The sequence below is a fragment of the Capra hircus genome, chromosome 2 (assembly GCF_001704415.2).
Source record: "Capra hircus breed San Clemente chromosome 2, ASM170441v1, whole genome shotgun sequence".
Taxonomy (NCBI): Eukaryota; Metazoa; Chordata; class Mammalia; order Artiodactyla; family Bovidae; genus Capra; species Capra hircus.
In genome coordinates this window covers 16,996,398-17,019,512 of record NC_030809.1, presented here as the reverse complement: position 1 = coordinate 17,019,512, position 23,115 = coordinate 16,996,398, and the positions used below count along the sequence as shown (strand labels likewise).

General features: G+C 46.4%; 1 protein-coding gene across 1 annotated transcript; it reads right to left on the bottom strand.

The window, feature by feature from the left end:
* Nucleotides 5,865-7,107, bottom strand: GPR55 (G protein-coupled receptor 55). Its single transcript, XM_018058316.1, has one exon. It carries the CDS (start codon nucleotides 7,105-7,107, stop codon nucleotides 6,061-6,063), a length of 1,047 nt encoding a protein of 348 aa, XP_017913805.1. The 3' UTR covers nucleotides 5,865-6,060.

Genomic DNA, 23,115 nt, shown 5'->3' with positions numbered 1-23,115 from the left:
GTTCTGATGTGGGTATGACCACCATCCCCACACGGTTCCTATGTGGGAACGCCTCTGTCGCTACCTCTTAACTGTTCTGCACACCAGACTCTCCTCACACCCACACAGTTGCACCTCTCAACTGTTCTCTTCACTTATCTTTCAACAGAATGCTTTATAACCTCTGTTAGTCTCTACAGTCGCCCACCAGGTCTCAACCATTTCAAGCCTCCGTGCACTCTGTTTATTTGTGGTAACGAGGCTGTCATCTCACTGCAAATGTCATTTGTATCCTGCGGCAGCTACATAGCATTCATACAACGACTCTCGGCTTCACAGGGTCTCCGGAGAGAGAGAGACTCAACAGGAATACAGTGGCGAGTGCAGTTTGTGGACTAGCATTCTCCATGTAAAAGCTCCTTGCAAGCTGATATTCCAAGGGAGGGTCCATCCTTACCCCCTGAAGGGACATCGTGGTCCAGACGTGGGGTGGCTTCTGGGTCAGCCGAAGATGGCTGTTGTCTTAGCCTTCTTGTGCTGCCAGAGCAGAATACCTCAGACCTGGTGGCTTTAACAACAGTTCTGGCAGCTGGAAGTCCAAGATCAAGGTGGCAGCAGGGTTGATGTCTGCTGAAGGCTCTCTCCTTGTGTTGCAGAAGGCCATCTTCTCACTGTGTCCTCAAAGAGCCTTTTCTCAGTGAAAGGAGGGGGAGGAAGCAAGCATTCTGGTGTCTCTTCCCATAAGAGCCCTAATCCCAACACAAGGGCTCTACCCTCAGGACCTTATCTACACCTAAGTATCTCCCAAAGGTCCCATCCCCAAATACCATCATATTGGGGGTCAGGGCTTCAACATACAGATTAGGGTTGCTGTAGTTGAGTCACTAAGTTGTATCTGACTCTTTGAGATTCTTTGCAACCCCATGGACTGCAGCACTCCAGACCTCCCTGTCCTTCACTATCTCCCAGAGTTTGCTCAAGTTCATGTCCATTGAGTCAGTGATGCTATCTAACCATCTCATTCTGTGCTGCCACCTTCTCCTTTTGCCTTCGATCCTTCCTAGCATCAGGGTCTTTTCTAATGAGTTGGTTCTTTGCATCAGGGCCAAAGTATTGGAGCTTCAGCATCAGTCCATCCAATGAATATTCAGGGTTGATTTCCTTTAGGATTGACTGGTTTGATCTTGCACTCCAAGGGACTCAAGAGTCTTCTCCAGCACTACAATTCAAAAGTATCAATTCTTGAATTCAGCCTTCTTCATGGTCCAACTTTCACATTTGCATATGACTACAGAAAAAGCATAGCTTAGACACTACGGACTTTTGTAGGCAAAGTGATGTCTCCACTGAATATGATGTCTCTGTTGAATATGCTGTGTAGGTTTGTCATAGCTTTCCTTTCAAGGAACAAGCATCTTTAACTTTGCAGCTGTGGTCACCATCCACAGTGATTTTGGAGACCAAGAAAGTAATAAACCTGATTTGGTGGGGAGGGTGGGTAACATAATTCAGTCCACAACAGCTCTCACGGAGCAAGGGTGTCCCCAGTCGTCCCTTGGCTCCCAGGCCATAGCTGGGCTGGGCTTAGGATTCTGGGAGGCTCAGGAGAATGGCCAGCACCTGGCTGTTCACATTCTCCAGGAGTGCTGGATGGGTCAGAAGGACTCAGGTGGGATGAGCCATGAAGGAAAAATCAGATCTAACCTGGGCGAGATGGACTCACTCAGTGGGCAGTCAGAGCAGGGAGGGGTCATTGGTGGAAGGCTCCTGGAGAACTGGCCCTGTGTCTTCAGCCTGCTCACGGTCAGCAGGTCTCCTGTGCTCAGCTGCACAATGTGTGCAGAGGAGCCAGAGCCTTTGGAGGTGGCTCCAGCGTCACAGTGTTGGTGAGACTAGATGGCGGTAGCAGGGTGCAGTGGACTCAGCACCACAGCCTGTGGGGTCCGTGTGGCCCAGTTGCCACCAGAGAGAACCAGACATACCCAGGTGACTGTGAGGAGCTGCATTGTGACCCTGCAGGGTCTGGCTCCTGGCCACTTGGGACAGGTCCCAGCTATGCTCGTGAGGCCAGAGTGTAGTTCTCTGTGGTCCCAGGCTCAGTGTCTAGGTGGCTTCTTTGACCTGGCGCCTTCATAGTTCCTTTGACCAAGATTACTGGGTCACTTGACGAGGGCCATGAGCTGCCAGCTCTTTTCTGGAACCAATAAGTATAGCCTAACACAAGGTTACTCAGCATCACAGGAATCTATTTATTACTCAGCATCACAGGAATCTATTTACTTGGAAAATCAGATCAATCAAATTATTGTTTCCAATTAATTGTCTCAGTTTCACACATGTCCATACACCAAATGTATTTCAGAGTTTTTCAGATTAGGAGTACAAATAAGGTGACACCTATGCCCGGACGACGTCCCTAAGGCTGCACTGATTTTAGTGGTGGCACTTTTGGCTTTTCCACGCTGTCCCCAACTCACTGACTGCTACTTGCTGCAGGTGGCTTCATCAGCACCCTGACCCTAATCCTGCCCCTCTGCCCCTTCTGTGCCAGCTGGGCCTGACTGCTGATTATGGGCCAGGCTGAGCCCTGAGGGTGGACCCTCCTACAGAGCAGCCTGGCCTGCAGCACTGGACCTGTGCCCAGCCCCGCCCCACAGGCCAGGATGGGTCCCCCTGGGGAGAGAGAGCAGGTCCATCTCCTCCCCTGAGAGTACTGGGATCAGTCGCAGGGTCCCCAAGGCTCACCCACAGGCCCACAGTTGTCACATCCACTCCATACCATCACAGCCCCCCAAGGACCTACACCTAACAGCTAATTGCACAGTTTCTGAGTCTAGACTCCCCTCCCTCCCTCTGTCTCCTGGCTCAGGCAGAGTCATGCTGCCCGCAAGACAAGACTGTATGCTTACAGACATCTCCATCACTGGGGATGATGGGTTGTCAGGGTCCCCTCATCCCTTTCCTCTCTAGAAGCCTGTCTGGCCCTGAATGCAATGGTGGCATCAACTGTCCACTCAGCTCCACCAGGCAGGCTCCCAGCTTCTGGTGCAAAGAGAGAAACTGGGGGAGGGGCGACTCATAACTCCACCCACCGTGGGCTCTGACCGCTTCCAGCCAAGTGTCCTGCTGATGCATGTCTGTCTTTCTGAGAGTGGCACAGGTGTGCCTCCGTCCAGGATGGCTGTGGGACTGTGCAGCCCTAGGCAGGAGGAGCAGTGTCCAGGGCTTGGGGCAGCTGGGCAGTACTCATCTCGGGGTCCACAGAGCCCTGACTCTGTCTGGCGCCCCATGCAGGCCCTGTCTGAGGGGCAAAGTCTCTGGTCCTGGGCATGATCACTGCTCCATTTCTACCCTTTCTTCTTCACCCTTCCCTCCAGCCCCACGGAGTGGGACCTGACCACTGACCACAGGGGAGGCAGGAGAAGGCGAGGCTCCTGCTTGTCAACAGCTCTCGGTCAAATTGAGGGTTCTCAGGCAGGAAGCCACCCTGCCCTCCATCCTTCCTGCCGCTCCCACCCCCACCCCACACCCCACCCCAGCAGAACCCCAGCACTTCAAGACTTGGGCGATTACCCAAGCTCGCCTCCTCCCCACTCAGGGTTTTATCTAAATCACCCTCTTCTCCCCACTGCACACCCCCCATCCCCTCCCCTCTTATGCTGCAGGTAGAAAGTGGCTGCTTTTCCTCCTAAAGACTTCCCCTCTGTGCACATCGTCTCATTCATCACATTTCATCCCACTCACTCCATCTTGCAAACCACCCTATAATTTATCCTGATGATCATTTCACTCCCCAGAGCAGCTGAGTCATCAGCAGGCTTTCAGCTGTCACTGCCGTACCTTGTCTAGAGTATCAGAGAAGCCCAGTCCAAACCCTGAGTCAATCATTTACAGTTTCCAACCAGGAACTGCTAGGAGCCCTGTTTCGTTGTGATGGGTCCTTCATCCCTGTCCCTGGCTCTCTCATCTTCTCCCTCCCAGCCACAGAACAGGGACAGCTCTGTGAACAGTGCCACCATGGCCAGCTGCCTAGCCAGGACTCTGATGGGCAAGTCAAACACCTTGCTGTTCTCTGGCTGTACCAAATCAAGCCAGATTCCTTCTCATCATTCTCAAGGAAATTAATCCAACTAAATCTAAAACTAAAACTAAACCAACAACGTCCCAGCCTGTTCAAGAGAGCAAGCTGGTCATGTCTGGGAATTTTCCTCTCCCAGGCTTGTCGCTACTGCCTCTCCTCCCACCTGGGCCAGTGCTCAAACTCCACGCAGCGGATGCTCAGATAGCAATGAGGAATGGGCTGTCCACTTCCAGCCCTTGGTCTGTCACCTGCCTTTCCCAGGTATATCCTGTCCCCTCATGGCTCTCAGGTGCCACCAACAGCTTTTCACTCTGTCCCCACTGCTTCCACATAGTGCCCACAGCTTCACACAGCCTGGTCCACACCAGTCCCCCTCAGTTCCTCTGCAGCTTTCTCCTGGGGACAGGAAGGTTTGGGTGACCTCTCAGGCCTTTCCAAAGCCCATAGAAAACTTGGGGTTCTCTGTGCATACTTACTCTCCCCAGTCACCCCCTCTGCTGGCATCTCTGTGTGGTCATTGGTCAACAGAGCTCCAGAAGAGACCAGAAAGTCCAACCACTCCACCCCGGGATTCCCAAACTAAAAAGGAGCTTCATCAGTCCCTCCCACTCCATCTTTCCTCCATGCCCAACTCTCCTGATTCTCTCTCCTAACTCTCTTCCTTTCCAGAATCTTCTAGGCTAACAGAAGGACAGAGGAGAGATGGGAAACAGCCTTATTCAGACGGTCCCAGTTCTTCTGCCTCGTGCATTTGTTGTTGTTGTTCAGTTGCTGAGTCGTATCTGACAGTTTGTGACCTCGTGGACTGCAGCACGCTAGGCTTCCCTGTCCTTCAGTAACCCTCAGAGTTTGCTCAAACTCATGTCCATTGAGTCAGTGATACCATCCAACCATCTTATCCTCTGTCGCCCTCTTCTCCTCCTGCCCTCAATTTTTCCCAGCATCACGGTCTTTTCCAATGAGGCAGCTCTTCGCATCAGGTGGCCAAAGTATTGGAGCTTCAGCATCAGTCCTTCCAATGAATATTCAGGGTTGATTTCCTTTAGAACTGAATGGTTTGATCTCCTTGCAGTCCAAGGGACTCTCAAGAGCTTCTCCAGTAGCACAATTCAAAAGCGTTAATTTTTCAGCACTCAGCCTACTTCATGGTCCAACTCTCACATTCATGCATGACTACTGGAAAAACCACAGCTTCAACTCTACCGACCTTTGTTGGCAAAGTGATGTCTCTGCTTTTGAATATGCTGTCTAGGTTTGTCATAGCTTTCCTTCCAAGGAGCAAGCAAACATCTTTTAATTTTGTGACTGTAGTCACCATCTACAGTGATTTTGGACCCCAAAAAGATAAAACCTGTCACTGTTTCCACTTTTCCCCTACCTATTTGCCATGAAGTGATGGGATCAGATGCCATGACCTTTGTTTTTCAAATGTTGAGTTTTAGGCCAGGTTTTTCACTCTTCTCTTTCACCCTCATCAAGAGGCTCTTTAGTTCCTTTTTGCTTTCTGCCATTAGGGTGGTTAAAACTGTATATCTGAGGTTGTAGATATTTCTTCTAGCAATCTTGATTTCAGTTTGAGCTTCATCCAGTCCAGCACTTCACAGGATGTACTCTGCATACAAGTTAAACAAGCAGGGTGACAATATACAGCCTTGATGTACTTCTTTCCCAATTTGGAACCAGTTGTTTCATGTCCAATTCTAATGGTTGCTTCCTGACCTGCATACAGGTTTCTCAGGAGGCAAATAAGGTGGTCTGGTATTCCCATCTCTTTTAGAATTTACCACAGTTTGTTGTGATCCACATAGTCAAAGGCCTCCTGCTTTGGAGACTGAGAAATCGAGAATTCACCTGGGTTCTTCAGAGTTCCCCAGATACTGACACTGAGTGGCTTATGTCAAGTTGTCTGAGTTCAGAGGAAAGGTTTTGGGGCCACAGTGAGCAAGGATGGCATTCAAGTAAGCATCAGAGGGAGGGCACACCAGTAAATGCACCACTTGTCAGCCCACCACATCAGAGCCCTGGGAAGGGATATTCCCTATGGAATTTGGGTTGAGGTTTCCTTCCTCCAGGCATGACTTTTTTCCCTTAACCATGGTGTTCATGGTATCCTGGTGGACTAGCTGGGTCCTGGAAGGCCGGTGGGTCATGATGTCCACGCGGAATTCTTTGATGACAAAGTAGTAGCAGAAAACATCCAGGCAGCAATTGAAATTGGAGAAACACAAGGACAACTGCAGGAACAAGATAATAGTCTGCTTGGTTCTGCACTCCACGATGAAGCCATTCCTCACCAGGAACTGCAAGAAGAAACTCAGGTGGACGGGGAGAAAGGAGACCACAAAGACAGCCAGGTTGACCGCAATAGTCCAGATGCAGGCCTTCTGCTGGACCCAGTCCTGGGTGTAGTCCCGACGAGCAACCAGAATGTGAATACTCCTGGAGGAGCAGAAACCAATGATGCTCATGGGAAGAAGGAAGCCAAAGACCTCAAAAGGGAAGAAGACCTTGGCGCTCCAGGTGCCATCAGACATGTTATGGAAGCACGTGTAGTTTTCCACTTTGCCATGGAAGCTATAGATAGGAGTGCTCCCAACCCACACCAGCACCCAGATGATACAGCAGATCCCAAAGATCTTCCTGGGGGACCGGATGTGGCTGACCAGGATTGGGTACCGGATGGCCAAGAATCTGTCCACGCTGATGAAGCAGATGGTGAAGATGCTCCCATACATGCTGATGAAGTAGAGGCACTCCACCAGAGTACAGAAGGGAAGGAATGAGCCCTCCCTTCGGGACAGGAACATCTTGAATGGGAGGGAGAGCACCAGCAGGAGGTCAAAGACTGCCAGGTTGATCATGTAAATGGAGGTGGCAGTGTAGCAAGGCCACTTCTTCTTCAGGAAGGAGCTAAAGCCTCGGATGGCGAGCACATTGAGGAGCAGACCAAGAAGGAAGGTAGGGATTTGGACAGCCAACTGCACGGTTTTCATCAGGTCGTCCACATCTTTGAAGGAGCAGTTCTCGCTCTGGTTCTGCTGGCTCATATTCCTTCCTACAATGTCAACAATAGATGAGATGAAGCTCCTCTTACTCTCTAGAACTAATGGAGTCAAACAACTTTGTCAAGACTCATGAAAACATCCCCTTTATCACACAGCAATCTATGCTCTCTGAACAACAATTAGAAAACACAGGAAGGAAAATCACCTCCTAATTCTGTTGCCCAGATGTAATCACTGTGATATATATATATATGAATATATATATATGGATATATATATTATATATACCACACACACGTGTGTGTATGTGTCTTTATCTTTTACAAAAACAGAATGTGCACGACCCTTTCTCTGTTCCCTTTTCTCCTATCAGAAGTCTTTCTGTTGAAAGTATCAGCAAGACCATAAGTCCTGACCCAAACTGGTTTCATCAAAGAGAGAATTTCACAGAACTGGAAACAAGAAAACTAGGGCACTGCTGACTTGAGCTGCAGATTGTACAGCTTCAAATGCTGTTTTCAGAACCCAGTTCCTCTTTGTATGTTGACCCTCTGCTCCACCTCACCCTCACCCCTAAGGTTGGACAGAGCTGACCCCACCCCTAACTGTAGGGCTGGTGGCAATCAGTGCATCACATTCCCAGGACACTGTCATTGGTTCATTTATAGGTCCAGGGGTGAATATTTGACCCAGAGCAGATGAAAAGTAATGAACTTCTTGCTTGGGTTTCTAGGAAGGGTGTTGGGGCTTCTTCTAGTGGATTTGAAATTCGGAGGATAAAGTCTGAAGCTGCTAGAGCCTCTTGCTCTCCAAGCGGAAAACCACACAGAGACTGGAAAAACATGGAAGAAAAAACATTCCCAAAGGGAGTGAAGTGAGGGCTGTGCATGTGTGTGTGCTCAGTCGCTAAGTCATGTCCAGTTCTTTGTGACCCCATGGACTGTAGCCCACTGGGCTCTTCTGCCCATGGGATTTTCCAGGCAAGAATACTGGAGTGGGTTGCCATGCCCTCCTCCAGGGGATCTTCCCCACCCAGGGATCGAACCTCCATCTCCTGCATTGCAGGCGGATTCTTCACCACTGAGTCACCGGGAAGTGAAGTGAAGGCTTGAGGTCTCCCTAAGGCAAAGAAAGGCCTTTGAACAGAGAGAAAATTAAAGCTGGCTTCAGGAACAAGAAGTCTGAGGTTGCAGGTATGGCTGCAGATAGTCGCTGGATACCAGCAGACGGATAGAGATCACAAGCCCTTGGGAAGGCAGCAGTTGAGTATTTTTAACACCCTGTATAGAATATCATTCCCAAACCCTCTCTAACTGCTGGCAAAAACAGAAATATATATATATATATATATATATATATATATATATATCATCCATTGAGCACTATATAGTAAATACATAATATACATTATCTGGTGCCTTTCCAGAAATTCAACACTTTCCTATGTGCTAACTTTTCTTATAGGTTTATGTCATGGAAGATCTAAGAAAAGGTACTGACTCATATTAAAAGCTTCAGACTCCTGTGGTTGGTGTGAATGGCACCTCCTGGAGTTGTGCAGTGTAAGTCCCAGGTGTAACTTAACTGCCCCAACCCTAGGAAGCCTGGAATAAATTAACTGTAAGCTGGCGGGTTGCCCCCTCCTGACTGAATACCCCAAACTATCCAACAAGCTTATCTCAAAAAAAAATAGCTAGAATAGTTTGGAAGCAACAAGATAAGTTTGAAAAATGACAAAAAGAACAGACAAGAACCCAATTTGGATCTAACTGAAAGTGTTGCAACACCAAAGAGGAAGACTCATCTGGCTAAGAGAAGTCACCTTCAACATCAGAAACAACAAAAAACCAAGAACCACAAAGATAAGAGCAAATACAAGCTTGTGCTTAAAGAGAAAGGAACTTGGGGCATCCATTTGGGGCTGGGTCATGCTCAAGCAGACTCCATGGGTGAACCCAGCTCATTGCTTCTGATTCAAAGATTAGAACTAAAGTGGCCAAGAAAAGAAAAAGTTAGTGATGTTTAAAGATAAACCCAAATTCAAGCCCAAAACACGGCTGAATTGAACAAATTGATGAAAAACTAACAGAGGAAAAAAAATGGTTCTAAGATGCCAGGGCTTGTCTGAATTGACTGTACCAATTATTCGTGTACAAGTATTCGTGTGGAAAAGATACAAGTCAGCTATCAGTGCCCTCCAGCAGGGAAATCCTAAAGGTCACATTTGAATTGCTGAACGACTTCAAATGTGAGCTTTTCAAATGTTAATTTTTGAAGCTAGAAAAGCACACCATGGATTGGCAATAAGAAATGAGGTTGAAAAAAAATACTTCCAACTAATGGTAGAGTGAGCAAAGAATCTGAAAAATTAATCCCCTGAATTCCCTCTGAAAGTTCAAGGAAACCATCTTTTTAACAATCTTTTTTCTAAAAAGATCAGGAACTTCATTGGAATAAGATTAAAAAAACCTCCAGGCTGAAGCAAGACATAAAAGTCATTTTTTCCCCCAAAGATGGGCTGCAAATAAAAAGCAATCCACTTGTAGTGGTGGCTAGCAACCATCCACTCTAGACCTGTTGTCTGGGGCTGCTGATGGCACCTGTTCTGGCCAGCTCTGGGATCCGCTGAAATCAACTGAATCAACTGATTGAATCAACTGTAAGATGGTGCAGGGGTGGAGGCCAAGAAGCAAATGCTGAGACAGTATTAGACATTTGACAGATACATTAAGGGAAAGGCCGGTGAAGGATAAAAGGCGAGAGACAAGAGCGTACAGGCTTCCCTGGTGGCTCACTGGTAAAGAACACATCTGTCAATGCAGGAGGCTGTGGATTTGATCCCTGGATCAGGAAGATCCCCTGGAGGAGAAAATGATAACTGACTCCAGTATTCTTGCTCAGAGAATCCCATGGACAGAGGAGCCTGGCAGGCCACAGTCCATACGGTCACAAAAGAGTCGAACAGGACTTAGTGACTAAACAACAACAAAAATAGGAGTGGACAGGAAGAGCCCTCAGACCGCAAAGCAGTCTGACACCTGTGTAAGGAGAGCGGGAAGGAAGAGTTGGGTAGAACTTCAGACCATAGCGCAGCTCTGAGAATGATGGGCCAGGTCGTCGAAGAGACCGGAAGCACAAGTCACCTGTTCAAGTTCCACTCCAGCAGGAATCTCCCAGGACCAGTGCCTTCTCAGAGCCCCATCATTGGGTAGAACCAGCCCAAGGTGGGCATGACCCCAGTTGGATCGTCAGTCACCAGGGCCCTGGTCCCAGCTTCATACTAGGAAGGAAATAAGATGAATGGCGAAAGGTCATGGATCAAGCAAATTGGGTCTGTGAACAGACCTGAAGGGCCTGAGATGAACTTTGTTAACCACAAGCAGCTGGTGCCTGAGAGGTAAGCTGAATTACACCACAGAGATGAGAACTTGGATTAGAGAAACCATGTTTTATGCAGTTTTTGGAAAGAAAGTCACTCTCAGATGTCCTACTTACATCTTTATGCTTAGTCGCTCAGCTGTGTCTGACTTTGCGACCCCATGGACTGTAGCCCGCCAGGCTCCTCTGTCCATGGGGATTCTCCAGGCAAGAATACTGGAGTGGGTTGCCATGCCCTCCTCCAGGACTTAACATCTTTAAATGTCACTAATATAAAAGCTTAAAACATTTGTGAATAAATAAGCCAAGTTTCCTGGAAACCTCTCTGAAAAAAATAACCCCAGAAAAGTTTCAAGGGGTTAAATTTGAGCACAAGAACTTCATGCCCAATTGGGTGGCTGTTCAGGTGTGAAGATCATAGAAAGCCAACTAGGTATGTATGGCTTCCGGGGGGGACGGAGTGGGGAAGCTGCCTCCAAGAGGCAGAACTTTAGCTCTCCAAGAGATGCCAACAATAAAAGATGCAAACATCAAGATGGCCAAGTTCAGAGAATCAGAACAGGAAACTGGAAAGAGACCAAAGCTATGATGAATATAGTTACAGATTAAGAAGAAGAAAAAGTAAAAGAGATCTTGCGTGCATGCTAAGTTGTTTCAGTTAGGTCCAACTCAGAGCCACCCAGTGGACATAGCCCGCCAAGCTCCTCTGTCCATGGGATTCTCCAGGCAAGAGTACTGGAGTACGGTGCCATGCCCTCCTCCAAGGGATCTTCCTGACCCAGGGATCGAACCAGCATCTCTTGAGTCTCCTGCAATGGCAGGCGGGTTCTTTACCACTAGTGTCACCCGGGAAGCCCCAAGAGATCTTCCATGTCTTTAAAAAAAGACAGGCTGTAATACCTCAGATAAATTAACGAAGAAGGAAGACATTCTTGGGTTGCAGAGGGCAAGCATGACAGAGAGTACTGGGACACAGGAAAAGAAAACATTACATAAAAGGGAAATTAAAAGTCATTGTTCTGTCTTCTTTTTTAACTTTGATAGTTACAGAAAGCATAAGGCTTTTTAAACCTTGACCTAACAACTGACTATTAAAAATAGCATGCTTATCCTCAAAAATCACTAAAATTGATAGAGAGAAACAAATCAGACAAAACAGTCAAGGAGTAAATAGAATGGGGAAAAGTAACCAAGCATAGAAATTGCATCAATAAAATCAATTACATTCTCCAAATAAACTTTGAAGATTTCAAATTTAAAAAATTAACCAATGTTTTCAGTTCAATTACAAAATAAAATGCAATTCTTTCTTGCTTATAAAGGACACACTTACTTAATGACAGAAATATTCAAAGTAGAAGTCCCACGATGAGATATCAGACAAATATGAGCAAAAGGAAAGTCCGAGTGGCAATATTCATACCTGGCACTGTAGAATTAAGAATAAAACTATGCATCAGGATTAAGAGCTTATTTTATGTTAATAAAAGAAAAATTGTGAAGACAAATATAGTAATTTTATGTACTAGATGTTGTATACAAGTACATAAAGTAATACTGTTAAAATTCAAGAGCCATTGGCAAAAATATGGCAGTTTCAGATTTTAATATGGAACAGATTTGAACAGATAAATTGGCAAAATGTAAATTAGGATACAGAATTATATAAATAATGTAATGAATATAATTTAATTAATAGCTCTTAGATCTTATTTTAAATAAATAAGCAGTCTGTTTTTTTCTCAAATATCCGAGAAAGAGTTGTTAAGATAAATTACCTGTCTAGCAAGAACAAAGCTTTCCATTAAAAGAAAGGCAGAAATTTTGTGGGGTATATACTCTGACCACAATACACAGAAGCCTAGGAAATAAAAAACAAATTGGCTTTTAAACAACTAAGTAAAGCCAGGATTACAAAACAAAATGCATGGGGCATAATCAAGAATGACAAGAGCTTTCTGGATTGATTGTTTAAAAAAAATTTCACAAGATGCAGCCAGAACTATTCTCAGAGATAAATACATAGCCCAGACAGCTTGAATTTTTTTTTTTTTAAGGAAACTAAATAAATGATTGAAACAGTCAACATGGGCATTTAGGGAAAAAAGATCACTAAAGTAATAGAGAAATTGGGGAAATTTGTATAAAGATAAAAGTGAAAATAAAAGAATTAGCAAAGAGGAAAATAACCAAAATCTGTAAATTTAATTTTTTGGCAGAGAGAGGGAGTTGAAGAGTAAATTAAACAATACAAACACCTCTAATAATTATGATCGATAAACAAGATTCAAGCAAAACTAGAAATGAGAAGGTCTTCTAAGACTAATAGAGGAGAGAGAAAAAAATAAAAAGAAATTACCGTATTACTAATCCACTTAAAAACCATGAGGTAGTTGACAATTTAGGGGCAAAACATAACTTACCACAGTTAATACAAGAATTAACACAAGTGGTATTGATTAGATCAAAAGCCATGAGTAAAACTGAGAATGTTATCAAAGAATAAATAGATTTTAATATATCTAAAGGTGGGGGGCTGTAACATATTTTAACTTTCAAGGACCAGATAATTCCCATACTCTTCAGATACACAAGATAATGACAATCAAGAATTTGTTATGAAACTAATTTATCCAACACCAAAACTTGACAAATGTAGCACAAAAGAGGAAAACTGCTCAAATGCATGTATGAATATAGATGCAAATATCTGAGTTAAAATATTACCAAATAGAACTCAATATACTAAAATTATAGCTCATCATTTTACCAAGTCATATTCACCATAGAAATGTGAGACCTTTTTTCAATGTTAGGAAATTTGCTAATACTGTGCGTTACATCATTAGGACAAAAATGAAAAGCCATCGCATTGTATGATAGTTTTTCCACAAGTCATTTAAATGGAGGAAGAGAAGGATACTTCTTACACCTGATAAATGAGTAACCTGTTCACATTAACGGCCAACTTTGCATTTAATCGGATAAGGCAATGGCACCCCACTCCAGTACTCTTGCCTGGAGAGTCCCATGGACGGAGGAGCCTGGCAGGCTGCAGTCCATGGGGTGGCGAAGAGTCAGACACAACTGAGCGACTTCACTTTCACTTTTCACTTTCATGCATTGGAGAAGGAAATGGCAACCCACTCCAGTGTTCTTGCCTGAAGAATCCCAGCGACGGGGGAGCCTGGTGGGCTGCTGTCTACAGGGTCGCACAGAGTCGGACATGACTCAGGCGACTTAGCAGCAGCAGCAGTTGCATTTAATAGTTTTTAAAAAAAAAAAACAAAAAGAGGCATTCTTATTGAAACTGGGCACTTGCCAACAACCAGAAGTTCCAAGTAGACAACCAACAGAAACAGTAAGAAGAAATGAGGTATTCCCCTGAATCAAAGCAAGCGTCCTTTTGAATCCTGGTTTGCTCAGACTATGGGCTTCCCTGGTGGCTCAGCAGTAAAGAACCTGCCTGCCAATGCAGGGTATGCAGGGTCGACCCCTGGGTCAGGCAGATCTTCTGAAGAAGGAAATGGCAACCCATATTCTTGCCTGGGAAATCCCAAGGACAGAAGAGCCTGCTAGGTTACAGTCCATGGGGTCGCAAAGAATAGGATACAACTGAAAGACTAAGTCTTAGGGTATATGACCAGTAGTGGGGTTGCTGGGGCATATGGTAACTCTGTTTTTAGTTTTTTAAGGCACCCCCATGCTGTTCTCCACAGTGGCTGTATCAGTTCACATTCCTACCAAGAGCGCATGAAGTTTCCCTTTCCTCCACACCCTCTCCATCACGTTGATGGACCTAGAGTCTGTCATACAAAGTGAAGTCAGAAGGAGAAACACAAGTGTCGTATATTAACGCATAGATGTGGAATCTAGAAAAAATGGTACAAATGAACTCATTTCCAGGGCAGGAATAGAGACACAGATGTAAAGAATGGACATGTGAACACAGAGGAGGAAGGGGGAAGGTGGGACGAATTGAGAGATTGGGACTGGCGTACATACACTGCTGCTGCTGCTGCTGCTGAGTCGCTTCAGTCGTGTCCGACCCTGTGCAACCCGATAGACAGCTGCCCACCAGGCTCCCCCATCCCTGGGATTCTTCAGACAAGAACACTGCAGTGGGCTGCCACTTCCTTCTCCAATGCATGAAAGTGAAAGGTGAAAGTGAAGTCGCTCAGTCATGTCCGACTCTTCGTGACCCCATGGACTGCAGCCTACCAGGCTCCTCCATCCATGGGATTTTCCAGGCAAGAGTACTGGAGTGGGCTGCCATTGCCTTCTACCATGTATAAAATAGATAGCTAGTGGGAACCTGCTGTATAGCAGAAGGAGCTCAGCTTGGTTCTCTGTGATGACCTAGAGGGATGGGATGGTGGGGTGGGAGGAAGGTCCAACAGGGAGAGGATATATATATATATGTGTACACACACACACACACACATATATATACATACACACACACATACATATATATATATACAGCTGCTTCATTTCACTGTGCAGCAGAGACTAACACAATGTTGTAAAGCAAATAAATGCCAATAAATATTTTAAAAATCAATCAATAAAAAGGGAAAAGTATAAGAACAATAAATAAAAAATAACTCAAATAGAAAGCTTAGTCAATAAATGATGTTAAGACTAGCAGTGAAGAATTTGAGGGCTAAAAACTAACTTTCGAATCCTCATCTCACACCAAGTAGAAAAAGAAATTCCAAATTCATAAGTGAAAAAAACTTCAAGAGATCAAACCATGGAAAAACTACATGAAAACTTAGTTAGTGGCCAATTCATAAAAGTCAGTGGAAGGAAGGAAAAGCTCTTTGCAACTTAGAATAATTGAAAAGCAAAAGAATCAGAAAACAGATAGGACAGGTTTGACTGTACAAAAATTAGAAATTTTCTTTTTATTTAAAAAAGCTTAACATCTAAGAATATATTGAAGGAAAGAAAATACAACAAATAAGTTAGATAAATGATGTTCCTTTGCTATGAAGAGTGTTAAAAGATGAGTAATATCAAGACACACAATAAATTAACAGAAAAAGACACAAGTGGTTCCCATAAGATTTGTGAAGAAATAATTTTTTTGCTTATATTATCTAGAGATGCTGACAAGGATTCCATAAAATAATAATCAATATGCTAGTGAGCATACAGATATGTACCCAAATTTGGGAAATTGATAACTTATATTACAAGCCCTAGAAATCTTTTTTAGGGTTTCATTCAATGATTCTAAAAATTTACCTTAAGTAAATTATGCAAAAAAAGGAAAAAATGTGTATGGAAATATGTTCACTTAGCATCTTTTTCTGATAGCAAAAAACACACGCATTCATTTAAATGTCAACAAGAGCTCAATTTCACTACGGTAAATCTACTCAATGGAAAATTTTTGCCTGACTATATTATGTTTATGCTGACTACATTAAATAAAGAACCCACAAACTACAGAATTACACATTCAGAATGATTTCAAATATGATTAAAAAAACCCACGCACAGGGAAAAAACCTAGAAAAAAAATTTCCATATGCCAAACACTGGTTGCATTCAAACAGTTAAATGGTGAGTGATTTCTAAATCTTTTATCTTTAGCTCTCTTTTTCTTTTGTGTGTGTGTGTATTTTTCTAATTAATAATAAAATGAAAACAACTTTTAAATGGTTTAATGTATTAAATGCTGGGGTAAAAGAAAAATAGCAACAGCTTTTGACTTTCCCTTCAAAGAAGCAACATCTGAGTGTGTGTTGGAGGCACAGCGGGGACGGAAGGGAGGCTTACACAGAATTTAAAGGAATGCATTGAACTGAAAGATGCTCAGCTGATGAGGCACACATCTTGCCAGGTTAAAGATGTTAACACGTAGCATCAGAGGGACTTGAGAACAAAGCATAATATGACAACGAATTGGACAGGCGAGAAGCTGGTGTCACTTAAGAGACCAGAGAATAGCCACAAGAAACAAATCCATGATAAAAGCAAGGTTTCCTCTGTCTGCATGTCAGTCATCACATCATCAAAATTGTGTGTAACAGAAGGGGAAGGACTTCCCTGGTGGCTCAGATGGTAAAGCATCCGCCTGCAATGCAGGAGACCCGGGTTTGATCCCTGGGTCGGGAAGATGCCCTGGAGAAGGAATGGCAGCCCACTCCAGTACTCTTGCCTGGAAAATCCCTGGACACAGTCCACAGGTTTGCAGATCGGACACGACTGAGCAACTTCACTTTCAGGAGGAAGGAACCGTGTGAAAGAGACTCAAACTGCCAGATGATCATTCAAGGGCCAGAGAGTGGGTGAAGAGGAGGGAAGATCTTTTAACACAATTCTCCCAAAGTTGAGAGAGCTATTAATAGAAATAAATGTAGTCGTTAAACTTGACTATTTTCTAGAGTAGTTATTTAGGCTAAATTATCTTGTCTATTTTAAAGGGACAAAAGGAAAAGAAAATTCACTATAGAAACAAAGTGAAAAAAACTGCAACACCTCAATATAGAGAGCAGAGGGGCAACCCCATGGAGGTTTAGACAAATGTAACAATTACAATCAAATCATAATCAGTTCAGTCAGTTCAGTTCAGTGGTTCAGTCGTTTCTGACTCTTTGCGACCCCATGAATTGCAACACACCAGGCCTCCCTGTCCATCACCAACCCCTGGAGTTCACTCGAACTCATGTCCATCGAGTAGGTGATGCCATACTGGCTAATAATTATATTAACTACAATACTTCCTGTCAAGGGGGGGATCTGATAAAAAAAATTAAAACCCAATCATCTTGTGTTGATAAGAAACACCCATAAAAAAAGGTATAAGCTGAGTAAAATGATGAGATCATCTATGGATTATCAGATACACAGACCACTAGAAAAGAAGGAAATGTGACGGTGTAATTTTTTTAATATGGAGACCCTACAAGGTAAATGTTACAATAAACAATTAAAATATAAAATCTATGTTCCATGTACTTCTGTACATGATGGGAACAAGCAGAAATGCAAAACAGTAGAGAAAGAAATATAATTGTAGATAGAGGCCCTAATGCTCCCCTCTTAGAATATCACTGATCAAGCAGACAGAGCTGTTTAGAGCTCTGAGCAGCTCAATTAATAATGTAGAACTAACAGTTTAGTGAGGACCAAGTCATAGATCGAGGGAATACGCTCTGTTGTGGAGACAGCAAGTATCTTTCATCAAATTCATCCCATTCCTAGGCCCAGCCAAGGACTCCAAGGCAATGGCAATTTCACCCTTTGGTTTTCAGATCCTTTTCCTACAGACAGTAAGAAAACACAAGTATTTGCTGCAGCACTGATGGTATTAATCATAGTATACAATAGGCATTTTCATGCATTCTTGTTAAGGAGTCTCTTAAGTAGTGTGTCAAAGATAGAGTCAGAAGCAGAGTGCCAAAATATTGGAAAGGAACAAATATTTACAGATAAAACACCAGTGAAGTCACAGCTGAAAGGAAAATCATTTCTAAGTATTCTTGCAGACAGGAAAGACAGCGAGAAATGAGGTGAACCTGGTTACACACAGACACTCTAGAAGAGGAACAGGGGGACATGTGACAATTGGCCCTTGCACTGCACCCAGGCCCCAGAGGCTGTCGGTCTGCAGGGGCGTCATGTGGAGAGCCTAGGATGCCCCAGCACAGGAGGACGTACAGGAAGGACTAGCGTTGCTCATAATCCGTAGAAGTATAGATATTCTTATAGCTATTCCAGGGATGTCATCTGGAGATGCCTCCATCATTCTGGAGATGTTATATCAGCATCTCCAAGGCTCGAGACAGGCTCCACTGTATGACTCCATGGGGCCATAAGAGGAAGTTTCAGATGCTGTAGGAAGCAGATCTATCTTCCACTGGAGTCAGAGAGCAGACCAACTGGCCGTGCAATGAGCTCTCTGTCCCCAGAGTTATGCAGGCAAAGGCAGAATATCTGTTTATTTGGAATGTTGTCAAGAAAATCCTCATATATGAAAGGCTTTAAAAAAAAAAGGCTGAAATAGAATATTCTGGCAATATGTGTTCTTCTAATGTTTGGTGAAGAGAGGAAACATCTTGTACATGAAAGAGGATGGGCCTGGGAGCCCTGAGGCCCCTGTGCTGCTTCTGCTTCTCCCTGGCCGTGGGGCCTCTTTCTGGCCTGTCTGGCTTCTCTCATCCACACAGCACTAGCCAGCCCTGAGGACAGGAGCCCGTGGTGGCTCTCTGACTGCCAACTCGACCCCACGCTGGGCTGTGATTCTTGCAGCTGTCAGGACCCAGGGCTACCCACACCTTCAAGGACCCAGCACCCCTCCTGGGGCAGCCCTGATCCCACGTCTGCACAGCAAGAGCATCTAAACCCAGCTGTGTGGCTCAGACCAAGCCACCCTTCCTTCCTGGAAAGTCCTGGCTTTTCCAGAAAACACCAGCAATATGCAACTTTCGGTGGTTTGCAGGCTAAGAAGCTTCTCTTGTGCTGCCAGAGCCTTCATCCACACAGAGAGTGGAGGTGTGAGCCAACTCAGAGTGGGGAGGGCCAGCTGGTGGCAGAGCGGCATCAGTACAGCTGGAGGGGTATCATGGCAGGAGGAGCAACCTCGCCTGCAATTCCAGTTTTCTCTGGGCAAGCAGTGGTGAACCCCGAAGGCAGAAAATAAACATTTATTTGAATGCAGTTATATGCTACTAACACCACAATATGAGTAAACTCATCGGTTAACACCAGAGCTGAGCTTCTGGGGATCATGATTGAGAAAGAACAGGACACAGGGAAGGGAGCACACCGACAGAATCTCCAGGAGTCCAGAATTTTGCTATAGCTGCACACTAAGTTGGTAAGGGTGGAGTATGGGTGGGTGGGGGAGTGCAGACACGAGCTCGGGGATTTGAGATGTGGCCAGTTCTGTGCTAAGTGCTCTACGGAGGGAACTCAATACGTTCATTCCTGGGATGCTATTATAATTATGCCCATTTTATAGACGAAGACAATGAGGCTCACAGAAACCAAAGCACTCCCCCAAGCCCAAACAGGTAGTGAGGGGCCTCCGCTGGACTCACATTCTGGACCTCTCCATCCTTCCTTTACCCCACCCCCACAAGCATCACCAGCAAGTTGTTGTTTTGTCTCTAAATTGTATCCAACTCTTTTGGGACCCCACAGATTGTAGCCCACCAGGCTCCTCTGTCCATGAGACTTCCCAGGCAAGAATACTGAAGTGGGTTTACTTCTCCAGGGGATCTTCCCAACCCAGGGGTCTAACTTGCATCTCCTTCATTGGCAGGCAGATTCTTTACCACTGAGCCACCTGGAAAACCTATCACCAGCAAGAAGACCTGGTAAATCAAGGGGGTTATCCATCTGGTAAACCCCTTTCTGACTCCTTTCAGCAGCTGGCACCACCCAACAGAGTCTGATCCCCTCAGACTCACCTCCCGTCTTAAAAACCCCATCCCTTCCTTCAATCCACTTCCACAAACCACCAGCATCATCTGATGTGATTTCCCTGCCATGGCCGGGTGGGGCCACCTGCCACTGGGCCAAGTCCCTGCTTTCCTCCAACAACCCCAGGACAAGGACCATATATCCTTTGCGCTTTATACCACCTCATGAAGATAATGCAAAACAGACCCTCAACAAGGACTTATTCGATCAAAGAGGGACCGAGTGAATGACCTGGTCTGCAGCAGCTCCAGGGTGGTAGGTGTCCCCTGTGCAGCTGGGATGACTGGCCAGATTCAAGAGCACCAAGCCTTCTGTGGAGCCCAGGGCTGCACTGTGCACACCTCCACCCCTGCCTCACCGCCCCGGGAGTACACAGCTTATTCCAGGCCAGTCCTACAGACATTCCCTCACCTCCTGTTCACTTCCACTCATAAGAAATGCTGTAACTTCCCTTCTAGCTTCTCCAAGAGACACTTGATGAGGATTGGAGAATAATCTAGTTATAAGATATAACAGTGGCCATAGCTTGCTGAATGCTTACAGGGTGGGTGGCTATGGGACAAGCGCTTCCATCACTTACTGCTCTCAAGAGCCCTGTGAGGAAGAAACTCTTATTGCTCCCATTGCCCTGAGAGGTACACTGAGGCCAGAGAAATTACCCAGCTGGCAAGGGACTGGCCTGGGCTCCTGAGCGCAGCTCTAGCCTTCCGTGAGCACTTTGCTCAGTGGCTGCAGGGTGATTCCTAGAGCTTGTCATCTTGGCCTCTTGGTACTTTCCCGGCCCTGATTCCGGGGCAGCAGGCAGCCAACCCGAGGGAGGGAGGTGGGGACACGCAAGTCGAGCTCCCTTGGGGACGGCTCCTGGGCTGCCTACAGTGAGGTTTCCCCAACCAGCCCATGCTGCCACTCTGAGTCAAATCGGGAGGAAGTTGAGGATTCATAGAAAATGTCACCTGCAATCAGGGACAGACCAGTCTTCCCCTGCTGCTGCCGCTGTCACGAAGGCTGCCCGGGGGTCTGCTTCTGTCCCTGACGTCTAAGACAGCCAGGCAAGTCGGGGCAGGTGCCGATGGAGCCCAAGCCCCGAAGGAAAGTCACCCCGTGGTCCCCGAGACCAACGTCAGTGGGTGGACTCCGGGTGCATCAGGTTTTCTGAGCCTCCTGGGGGCTGTTACCTCCTGGAAGTCCGGTGCAGCTGAGCAAGGTGTGAGATGTCATTTCCCAGCATGGTCACCACCTTACTCTGGGGAGACGCACTTCCCCTCTGGGGTTGAACTTCCTCATCTGTCAAATGAGGGCGTGGGACCATATATATCAAGCTGCTTTGCATCAGTCTCATCTGGCAGAGGGGCTTCTCCTCTCTGGTCTGGAGAGGGGCTCCCTGGGGTGGGGGTGGGGGGGTTCCCTCCTAAGTATGGCTAGAATGTGACCTGGGCAGGGGTAGGGGCACGCGGTCAGGAAGAGGCTCTGGGCTCTTGTGCCCTCCCAGAGGGTCTGCATACTTGCTCAGTTTCCAACTCAAGTCAAGAGCCAGTGCCTGAGCCAGGGCGTGAGGAACATTTGGAAGAGGACATGTCACCCACAGCAGAGGTTTGGAGCCTGGCGTCACGCCAGGGGCAGCAAGCTTCTGAAAAAGGGCCCTCGTGGCTTCCAGCACATCTGGGGTTTAGGATTCAGAACTGCTGCCCACGGAAAGGAGGGTGGTGTTGGAAGCCTTCGTGTTTAGGACTTAGGGGCTGGGAAGGACAGCCTAGGGGGACACCTTAGCCCCCACCTGAGTGTCTTCAAGGGCCACGGCACGGCTGCCAGGCTATCCCCAGCCCTGGCTTCTCTGGGCCCAGCTTCCACGGGGACTGGGGTCAGCCTGGGGTGACACGGCTCTCAAGAGCCCTGGGAGCAGAGGTCTCTCCAGGGCAGCAAGAGCTGAGATTCACCACTGGGCCCTAGGGTGCTCCCAGCAGGGAACCTCTGCAGATTCCAGAGATGCAGGGAAGTCTGGGCTGAAAGCAGCCTGGCAGATTCCCCTCCTGCCCAGGAGGAGCTAGGAATCCCATTAAAGACCAAGGCACAGATCGATGTTACAGGCCTGGCAGGCCGTGGCTTTCAGACGCCTCCAGGAATAGAAACTCTCCAAAGTGGGCCTGGGTGATTCATCCCCACATATGTGGTCTCCAAGTAATCAAAACAGCTTGTGTGTGACTGTGGGTGAATCACCTGGCCCTCCCCAGCCCAGGCCCCCCCATCATTCAGGGAAGAGCTTGACAGAACCATGACAGCCCCTTAAGCTCTCACTGTCCCCGATCCCATCATACCGGTGCTTGTGTGATGGGTAGAACCAAGTTCATTCACTGCATCAGGCCATGGTACCCCAAGCTGGCCGGGCAGGGCATAAGACAGGCCCTCCCCAAGAGAGCCCACCCTAGGTCCCTGGCCCCATCTAAGCAGAGGTGAGGGCCCCTGAGTGCAGCAGCGGGAGGCCAGGAGTCTTGGGAGAAAGCGGTAAGGCGGAGACAAGCAGGTGTCCAGGACATGGAGCGTGGGAGCCCTGAGAAGGGGTCAGCCTTGGGGACCCTGCAGAGAGTGACTCACCACAGAGATCCTCCTCAAAGGGGGCCTCATCCATCTCCTGTTCTGGCTGTCTACTTTTTTTTTTTTTTTAATGAGTATCTGTGTCTTATTGGTATGGCTTTTTATTTTAAATTCTGAATGCATACACATGATTCAAACACATCTGTAAACAGACAGTAAAATGTCTGTGCCCTACCACTGTCCCCCAGTCCAGTACTCATCTCCCCTGGGGGAACCCCTGATTGCAGCTTCTTTCAGAGTCTCTGCATCAGCATGTAAACATCCGTGTGTCCTTATTTTCTCCCCTTTAACACAAACACAAGTCATCTTCCACCTCCTTTCTTGAAGAGTTTTGCTAACGGTCCTCATCAAGGGAGTGATGGTGGAGCCCTGGCAGGAGAACATGTGGTCCAGAGAGATTCAGAGTGTGCTGGGTTGTTAGGGATGGACCAGGCAGAGACTTGCCCAGGGTTGACCCATGGCTCCAGCCTCTCTACTCAGCTCCTCTCCTTCCCTCACCGCAGCCACTTCCCTGGGGAGTCAAAGTCAAAAGTCTGAAGACTTTTGCTTAGAAGGTTTTGCTAAGAGTCCCAGAGCCAGCCTCTCTAGTCCTACCCTACCTTTCACTACCTGGAACAAATCAGAGGCCTTGGGAGTTTGGGT